The 10000-nt window shown below is 44.5% G+C and overlaps 1 protein-coding gene across 1 annotated transcript in view; it reads left to right on the top strand.

Annotated features, from left to right (window-relative positions):
• ptprna (protein tyrosine phosphatase receptor type Na) overlaps nucleotides 1-10000 on the top strand; it is a 33875-nt gene that overhangs the window by 5526 nt on the left and 18349 nt on the right. The window contains exons 3-11 of the mRNA XM_080535737.1: nucleotides 2408-2518; nucleotides 2816-2912; nucleotides 3262-3424; nucleotides 3804-4122; nucleotides 4445-4576; nucleotides 5636-5670; nucleotides 6108-6415; nucleotides 7059-7145; nucleotides 7353-7432. Of these exons, the coding sequence (XP_080391863.1) occupies nucleotides 2408-2518; nucleotides 2816-2912; nucleotides 3262-3424; nucleotides 3804-4122; nucleotides 4445-4576; nucleotides 5636-5670; nucleotides 6108-6415; nucleotides 7059-7145; nucleotides 7353-7432 (1332 nt within the window). The remainder of the gene's footprint in view (nucleotides 1-2407; nucleotides 2519-2815; nucleotides 2913-3261; nucleotides 3425-3803; nucleotides 4123-4444; nucleotides 4577-5635; nucleotides 5671-6107; nucleotides 6416-7058; nucleotides 7146-7352; nucleotides 7433-10000) is intronic.

Here is a 10000-nt window from a genome sequence, read left to right as displayed (position 1 = left end):
ATGCAGTATGCACGCACTGTACTGTCCATTACTTTTGGCTAAAAGTGTCTGCTAATTCACATACTGTATATTGTATGTAGGGAGGAAGCTTAACTCAGCCATGTCCAGAACTCCCCCTCTCTCTGCACATCCTAACGTATGTGCCCATCAGATAAATCCTGTTTGAGGAGGGGTTTGACTAGGATGTGTGGGGTGTAGGGTGTGTCCAATAGATTCCTCTAAATTGAGAATATTCTTAATGAAAGGGTTAGGTTGCTTATTCAGGGACAGTCAAGTTGTCTTACTGAGATTGATCTAAACCAGAGTCGTGTCATTGTTACTCTGGTAATTATATGTGCCCCTGTCAGATAGTGTTGCTGCCCCTCTGTTCCTGGATGACAAGGAGTAAAGGTGTAAGTCACAAGTAGACAGGCAGGCAACTCACTGACAGACAGGTAAGACAAGCAGGCAAGCTAAACATGTCTACTGAGCTGGAAGTACGGCACATAGACAAACCGTGTAGGGCACCAGCAATCCGGCTGTGACTGGCTTGTAGGTGCAGGGTTGTCGTAGTGACGAGGAGGAGATGACAGGCAAGCTGGTTATCGACGATGAGTAAGTGTGCAGAGAGAGAGAGCGATAAAGAGGGCAGGGGGGGAAGGGAAGCAAATAGATAGACCGACCACCAAAGACACACTCCCACAACATGCTGGCGTCACAGGCAGAAGTCACGGAGGAGGCGTCGTGACATTAACACAGAAACAAATCACAATTTCTTGACTGGAATGATATCATATTTACACATGTTGCGATGAATAATTATGTCACCTGCAAGCATCAGCAACTTCTTACAGATTAATATGTGTATTTTGAACACATCGTTATTTCCATACAGCTAAGCTAAAGTGCTTAATATCATGGGAATGGGAATATCAACATCACTGTTCTGATATTTTAGAAATGTGATGAACAAGGGTATAACACGATTGACCCTCATTACTGAAGTAGTTATTAATAATAATAATAATTTTAAAAAGCATTTGAAATTGGGAACACTATCTGACAAAGGAACACTATATGAACACTATATGAACACATGGTACCAGTGCGAGTTAGGATTCTGGCTATATTGCATACATTGATTAGCATGGTTGACGTAAAATAATAATAATAATAATAATAATAATAATAATAATAATAACCTTTATTTGTATAGCACTTTTCCTGCAAATGTTGCAGCTCAAAGTGCTTTGACATATTCACACAGCATAAAAACAATAATATAACAATAATAATAAATAAAACACACAGCAATAATATAAACTACATAATAAAACAAGAATGAACCATACAATCCAAGGGGCATAGATAAACAAAGATAAACTAAATAACTAAATAATATAAGAATTACTATAAGATTTAAACAAGTAAATTCATATACAAATATTTACAATATATACAAATATATAGATAACTATAACTATAACTATAACAAATATATAGATACAATAACTAAGATACCAGGAAAAAAGACTCAGACTAAATAAATAAAACATAAATAAAATTACAAATTTGTCTTTGATCTCCCATTACCTTTTTGTTTTGAGTCTCTTGCCAATATCTAAAGTTGAATTGAAATGAGTGTTCCAACAACTTGACATGTTTTCGTTGTTCATTTCACGCAGACAGAAACCCACTCACTGCTTCTAAGACAATCGCTCTCACAGAAATATTCCCTCATCTCTTCCCCTCTCTCTCTTCCATTGCCAGCTCCGTTCTCTTCCTGGCCTATTATTAGCAGTGACTCATGTCTTTAGGCATTTGTCATGGTGGGATAAGGAGAGGGGGCTGGGTTCACTTCATAAGCTCATTCTTCTATTCAGAGATCAATGCAGCATATGCCTTTTTTTAACCGCAGAATCATTTTCTCTACAGTTACAGCTCAGTAAGTTTGACTGTATGCCCCGGAGGTGGTATGACTAAGTATGTGTGCGTGTGTGCGCCCGTGCATTTGTGCATGTGTGTGTGTGTGTGTGTGTGTGTGTGTGTGTGTGTGTGTGCGTGCGTGGGTGCCTGTGTGTCTGTGTGTGTGTGTGTGTGTAAGTATGAAAGCACCAACGCTGTGTGCCTGTTCAGTGATATGGATACTGTTGAATGGGAGATGTACGTGCCTATTGTGTGAGTGTGTGGGCTGGTGTGTGTTACAATCAGGTCGATGGGCTATGGTGTGTTCATAAAGTGTGGTGGTGGTGTATAGTGTGTGTGTGCGTGTGCGTGTGTGTGTATGGGCGTGTGTGTGTGTGTGTGTGTGTGTGTTTGTGTGTGTGTGTGTGGTATGGGCGCGTGTGTGTGTGTGTGTGTGTGTGTGTGTGTGTGTGTGTGTGGGGAGATGAACAGCATTGACAGCAGACTGTGCTGTGTGTTGCAGACGGGCTCTTTGGGCAGTGTCGCACCTCCAAACAGGACCAGATCCAGTACCAGGTGACTGTCCCTGTCCTGAAGAGAATGCAGGAGGTGCTTAAGCAACTTATGCTACAAGGTGAGCTAACGTGCTATGCTAACACACTAACAGACAGAAAAAACGGATTCACTATGCTACAGGATGAGCTAAAATGCTAACATATACTGTACTGTACTGTTACACACCTATTGATACAGGATGAGCTAACCCACTCACCTTCACTGACCCACTCACCTTCACTGCGCATAGCACTATGCATAGCCTAGGCCGTCGCTACAAGGTGAGATAGCACGCTACCCTAACAACCAGACACAGTGATTCACTGTGCTGCGTGTGCGCCTGTATGTATGTGTGTGTGTGTGTGTGTGTGAATAGGTCTCTCCTGGCAGGATGACATCACCCAGTACATCGTAGCAAAAGAGCTGAGTCGTGTCCCCCACACCTCTCGGCCCTTCAAGACCACGTCCCCACAGTAAGCACGTCCACCGGTCTGTAGGGAGACCAGCAGACCTCCACAGTCAACATCAACAAGCTATGTTCTAACAGAAAGAATTGGGGTTATCCCTTGATAGCTACTTTATGGTATTTGTTACAATGAGTCCCTAATTAAGCAATACAGAATTATGATGTAGGCAAACAAATATAGAATGACATCATCTCCATATACGGGACTGTCGATTTAAGAGTTAAGACTACTGGTAAACAGTCTGTTGCTGTTGTTTCTGTGTTTTCAGTTTTTCCTGGAAAAGCGCTATATAAATACAATGAATTATTATTATTATTATTATTAAACATGAGTTCTTGTCCTCCCCTTTTATCAGACCCAAGCAGAGCTCCTCCAAGCAGAGCACCAAGCAGAGCTACCCCAGCTCCAAGTCTGGGGTCGGTCCAGCAGACAACTACCCCGACTATATGATCGTAGACGCGCCCCAGTCCCCTCTCCGCATGCAGACCTCCCCAATGGACCCCTACACCTACCACCAGGTACCCTCATACAAGCTGTCAGTTGCTTTGTGTCTAAATAAAGCTTTATTGTATAAACACTGATGAGCATGATGACTCAGAGACTCACACCCACACAAACTCAGTTAGTTGTTGTCTTTGCCCATATCTGATACCATGAGCCCGTCCTTCGATTTCTCCCTCCACCAGCCTCCCCAGGTAATTGTGTGTTTTTATAATTGTTTAACAGGTGAAACAACCCTTTCCATTGCTAAGTGATAACACAGCAATCACCAACGGGGCTACGGCACAGCATGTTAACATACAATGTTGTTGAGTCAATGCACGTTATTGGTCATATTTGCAACTCAAATATGAAGTTCTACCAAAATGACTTGACTTCCCACTGTGTGTGTTACAGGTGCACAGGTACCAGGAGGACGTGGAGAGGTCCCTCCACCCCCCCCGACCCTCCTCCAGAGCCCAGGCCAAGCAGAGGGAGAGGGACCGCCAGCTCCTTCATGACGCCATTTCCCTCTACCTCTCCTCTGCGCAGCCCTCCTTCCGCCACAGGGGGGCAGCAGCTCTCCCGGCCTCCCCCTACTACGAGGACTTGGACCTGCCGCTAGACTATGTAGAGGACTACACCCTACAGGAGCAGGTGACGGGCCGACAGCAGCAGCAGCAGCAGCAACCTAAGAAGGTTCCCCAGGATTATAGCTCTCTGGCTGGGCTGGATGGTGAGTGTGGTGCCCCTATACTGTGGTACCTCCACCACTGAACCATTAGCAACACCCAATCTGATGGTGTGAGAGAGGGCTAGATCATCTGAGGTGTAATGTGTGTTCTGTTCCTGAGACTGACTGTTGACCTGGTGTGTGTGTGTGTGTGTGTGTGTGTGTGTGTGTGTGTGTGTATGTGCGCGTGCACGTATGTGCATGTGTGCATGCATGCATCTGCATATGTGTGTATTTGTACGCACATTCATTCTTATGTGTGTGTGTGTGTGTGTGTGTGTTTGTATGTGTGTGTGTGTGTGTGTGTGTGTTTGTGTGTGTGTAGAGAGCATCTTGCAGAGGATGACTGAGGCGTTGGAGAAGTACGGCGTGGAGCCCAGAGACCTGAGCCCTCAGCAGCTGTACAGACTGGCGCTGGTCCTGCAGCTGATGCAGGCAGAGAGCGTGGACAACTCAGGTACCATTGTTACGACCTGGCTCTGGGCCATAACAAAAATGGAGACACACACCATATAAACTAAATATAAATAAGAATTTTATAGAAATAACCTAGGCAAACTAAGACAATAATCCAATGGGGTATGATAATCAGTATGTCAGTAGTGTAAGTGAGTGAATGCAGTATGGTGAGTAGGGTGTTGTATGGTGTAAAGTAACATAAGAAAGAAGTAATGGTGCTGGTGGAGAGAGAGAGACTGGAGGACTGGAGCGCCTTTTAAACTCTATCAGTAGACCCAGACAGCTGTGCTGGATCCTCCTGATTGGGCTCCAGTCCCGCCCACCAGGTAGCCTACCAGAACAAACAAAGGTTACCAGACAAGGCCAGAGGGCCGACACACCATACAATACTGTCCCAGTACTACCAGCACACACCAGGTTTACCATACTCACAGGGTTAGCAACTCCATTCCTGCAGGACCCACAGAACGGCACATCTTCGTCGCAGTCTAGAGCACTAACACACCCAATTCAACTCGATGGGGCTACTCAAGGGCTTGATTCTAGTGATTGAATGTCTGAATCGGGGTGTCCTAGTGCTGGGGGTAAGAACCGAAATGTGCCGCCCCCCTATGGGTACAAGGGGTTGTGAAACTGTGAAACAATAGAGAATGCTCACTTCGCTAGCTTTGCTTCGACTGACACATTTGTCTTCCAGACCACCATAAAACATTGTGAATGCCGTTCCTGTGAAGCAGCAACCATTTCTAGTGCTTCATTGTGAACCTTTATTTCAAAATAAAAGTTGTCTTTACTGAGATGACGACGAAGGCAGGTATACAAAATACGGACTGACACAAAAACAGATCAACAGTGAGGTCGAGGTCTCAATACTTTGTGCTGGGAACAGACCGTCTTGACATGGAACACATCACATGACAGGACACATGGAGAAGGACGGCCGGAGGGAGACAACCTCGGTGTCGCTATGGAAAAACCACGTCCCTGTCTGCGTAACACGTCATCAACTCATCAGAACCATGACCAAGCTTTCTCTTCTTTTCTTCGTTTTTTTCAGATCCATATGAAAAAGAGCTGGTCACCCTCAAGGAGGTATGGTCAGATGAGAGTAGAGAAACCATTAACACTAGAACAGCCGTGAGTACAGAAGAATGTTATATCTTTGCACTCGATCAAATTTCAGAACCCTCCTTTCATGACTTTTTCTAGATATGTGCGTTCTACCACCCAGTATCCTTACATTTTCCAAATCACATCAGGATAAGCTAATATAAAGCTATTTTGCCGCTTTTCTGTGTAGGAAGCAGGCTAATTTACAAGCGCCCAACTAGTGGTCGTTGTGTGTAAATAGCAGCTTGAGCATTGTAAAGAGGCGGCTCTTTTAGTAGGTAAAAAAGGCACGGCTGTTCGAGTGTTAATATTGCATGTGACGCGATTCACACATGTTGTTCAACATTATAATATAGATACTAGACTTTCCACAATAGTTGTGATGTTCTATTGACGACCCCCCCCCCCCCCCTACATAGACCCAAGTGGTAAAGAGCGCTGATGTAGCGCCCGACAAGGAGGAGAAAGCCCCCGCTCCTGCACCTGCACCTGTCCCATCCCCGACCTCTGCCCTTAAGCCGAAGGTGGCCCCCCCCACGCTGCCTCCCGCTACCAGTCCCCCTCACCAGACACCAGTAGGGGGCCTCAAGGTCAAGGGGCCTGCGGTCTCAGAGGTGGACGTGGAGGAAAAGGAAAAGAGCTACGTTGGTCCTAAAGCCAACGGGCTCCCCGTCGAGGACAGCTTAACAGCCAGGGAGGAATATGGCTACATCGTCACGAACCAGAGGTTGGTTCTAGTCATGGAACATTTGTGAATGTGTAGTTGTTACTGCTCACAGTCTCCAAAACTGGCTGTTGTTGTACATGCTGGGATGTGTCTTTTGGTGATGGTGTTCTTAAGGTAGAGTCAGAGATATGATGTAGTGAACAAATAGCGGGGCAACTACTGGCAGAGATCACTAGGGTGAAGCAAGACAATTCACTCACCAGTCTTTTTGTCGCATGGCTATCACATTGCATTGTCATGCATGCTTGTAAGCCTACAGAAGTACTATGAGTGAAATATCTTGTTTCACAATATCAATGTTGTTGAAAATCAACGACACACTTGCTAGCCAACTAACACAGCTTGTTTTGTGAGCCTTTTTAAATTATTTTTAATTTTTTATGTTTTGTGAGAACAATGTAAAGTAGTGTTAAACTTAACTAGGTAGTTATATTGCAACGCAATGGATTTGGTGAGTAATCCCCACTACTACTTAGTTTTGGCTTGACTAGCGAGTGTGTCATTGATATTCAACAACGTTGACATTTATTGACATTTTTCAGAATAAAGGTCTGAAAATTTTGATTGGTTGGCGACTTGTTGTCAGTTTCACCAGCTGTTGTCACAGAATGTGCTGGTTGATAACACACTGTTTGTTTCCCAGTCCTCTCAGTCTGTATGATGGGGTGAAACTACTGGAGCTCCTGGCTGAGAGGATCCATCTGACCACCAGCAGCTTCATCAACATCAGGTACCACAGAAGAACACCTGATACTGTGTGTGTGTGTGTGTGTGTGTGTGTGTGTGTGTGTGTGTGTGTGTGTGTGTGTGTGTGTGTGTGTGTGTGTGTGTGTGTGTGTGTGAGTGTGCGTGTGCGTGTGTGCATGCGTGTGTGTGTGTGTGTGTGAAAGTGTTGTGCAGTGTTACCAAGGTAACCTCCTGTGTTGTGTTGTCCCAGTGTGGTGGGTCCAGCCCTGACGTTCCGGATCCGGCAGAACCCTCAGAACCTGAGTGCCAAGGACGTGGCTGAGAAGGCCGGTGAGGCTCCGCTAGCTACAGGAGTGTGTGTGTGTGTGTGTGTGTGTGCATGCTCATGCGTGTGTACAAAAGAGAGAGAGAAAGAGAGAGAAAGTGAGAGAGTGAGAGAGAGAGAGAGAAAGAGAGAGAGAAAGAGAGAGAGAGAGTGAGAGTGAGAGTGTGAGAGAGGGAGAGTGAGAGTGAGAGTGAGAGTGTGTGAGAGAGAGAGAGAGAGTGAGAGTGAGTGTGTGAGAGAGAGAGTGAGAGTGAGCGTGTGAGAGAGAGAGAGAGTGAGAGTGAGCGTGTGAGAGAGAGAGAGAGAGAGAGAGAGAGAGAGAGAGAGAGAGACATGTTAGATCAGTCAGACCTCTGTTGTTCTCAGAAAAGTCTGGCAGTGCCCTCGTATGCTAAATTATTCTGTCCTCCAATCATGTTTAATCCTCAAAGTCCCTGCAAACAAAATTCTAATTAAACTTTGAAACATTGTTTGATTTAATCCCTGGAAAGTTTTTCTACAGAAAACTGCAGAATCTGTCAGCTGTGTGTTCAAACTGAGCAAAGAAGATAGGACCAAGCATAGGACCACACTGTAAATTTTCCACATATCTAGAATCTATCCTATTTTCTGCCATAGACTGAAGACCCATCTCTTCAGGCTACATCCTAACTATCCCTCCTAAAGACCTCTGTAGTGGCTTCAAACAATGTAGTAACCACCATCCAGGCAAGGCAGGGGTTTTGACGCACATCCAAATATTCAAACCAACAAAATCGTATATCCAGTCCAGGTAGAATTGCAACAAAAATATGGATGTATTCTCCTTTAAAAATTCACAGTTCCAGTGGCATCTTTAGAAAATAGAAAAATAACAAAATAACAAAATATCGTTCCAATGCAGTCTCACTTTATAGTGTCTTTCTTTGAGTTTCCTTAAATGGTTTCCTCTCCTTGAGTTAGTCAGACTCTCTCCTGGTGTTGTGTGAGTTGTGTGAGTTGTGTTGTGTGAGTTGTGTGTGGTCAAAAAACGATTCCCTTACCTCCCTGCTAGCCTCACTTCCTGCTATTTAAACAATTTCCCTAACACAGTTCAGACTAGGGGGGAACCATCATACAATCTATATCTTAATTAAATTAAGATTATAAAAACCCATCCTTTTAATATTGCTTTTTAAATTACAAAATAATTCAATTAAGATTATATAATGATTAAAGCACTTTGAGCAGCAACGTTTGCAGGAAAAGCGCTATACAAATAAAGTTATTCTTCTTCTTATTATTATTATAGTTCATGCAATCATTCACATTTCATTCGATCATCATGATCTAATGATCTCAATAGCATTCAATAATACCTCCTACAACCCTACAACCTCTTTCATCCTCACTACCCCCCTGTAGAGTTTCTCTACTGCAAATAAATAAATTAATAATAATAATTAAAATAAATAAATAATAATAATAATTCCTTTTCTCTAGCACTGTGACTGCCAATGGCCCCTGGTCCTAGCATAGATGCATTTTTCTTATGATGACTGATGGATAGATGGTTCACTTACTTGGACAAATGTATTTTGTGTAAGTCGCTTTGGATAAATGCCAAAAATGTAGTAAAAAAAGTTAAATAATCATAATATCTATTGTTAGTGATGGAATCACTAAATAATAAATTCACCACTCACCAAATCAATTCACCACTAGGTTAGTGAATCATATCTGTAAATGGACTGATTAACAGACTGCACTTAAATGGCGCCTTAACCCAAAGCGCTTTACAATGAACTCTCATTCACCCATTCACACATACATTTTACTGTAGTTATTTTTGCTTTCTGTGGCAAATCTCAGACTTGAAAGTCAAGGTTTCGACTTTCGTATTGATCGTGAACATTTCAGTCGTCTTTCAAAGGTCAGGTGGTGAGTGATCCCTGGGGAGGTGTGTGAGAGTGCCCACCCGCTCACTGCCCCGCTGCCTCAGACATTGTCTGCGCCACAGACAAACAGCCTGCTCAGAGGTCCAAACACACAGCCTGCTCAGAGGTCCAAACAAACAGCCTGCTCAGAGGTCCAGACAAACAGCCTGCTCAGAGGTCCAAACACACAGCCTGCTCAGAGGCCCAGACAAACAGCCTGCTCAGAGGTCCAAACAAACAGCCTGCTCAGAGGTCCAAACAAACAGCCTGCTCAGAGGTCCAAACAAACAGCCTGCTCAGAGGTCCAAACACACAGCCTGCTCAGAGGTCCAAACAAACAGCCTGCTCAGAGGTCCAGACAAACAGCCTGCTCAGAGGTCCAGACAAACAGCCTGCTCAGAGGCCCAGACAAACAGCCTGCTCAGAGGTCCAAACACACAGCCTGCTCAGAGGCCCAGACAAACAGCCTGCTCAGAGGTCCAGACAAACAGCCTGCTCAGAGGTCCAGACAAACAGCCTGCTCAGAGGTCCAAACAAACAGCCTGCTCAGAGGTCCAAACACACAGCCTGCTCAGAGGCCCAGACAAACAGCCTGCTCAGAGGTCCAGACAAACAGCCTGCTCAGAGGTCCAGACAAACAGCCTGCTCAGAGGTCCAAACACACAGCCTGCTCAGAGG

Source organism: Nansenia antarctica (assembly GCF_963989245.1).
Source record: "Nansenia antarctica genome assembly, chromosome: 7".
Taxonomy (NCBI): Eukaryota; Metazoa; Chordata; class Actinopteri; order Argentiniformes; family Microstomatidae; genus Nansenia; species Nansenia antarctica.
Note: the sequence above shows the minus strand (reverse complement) of the source record. Positions and strands in the feature narration are given on the sequence as shown.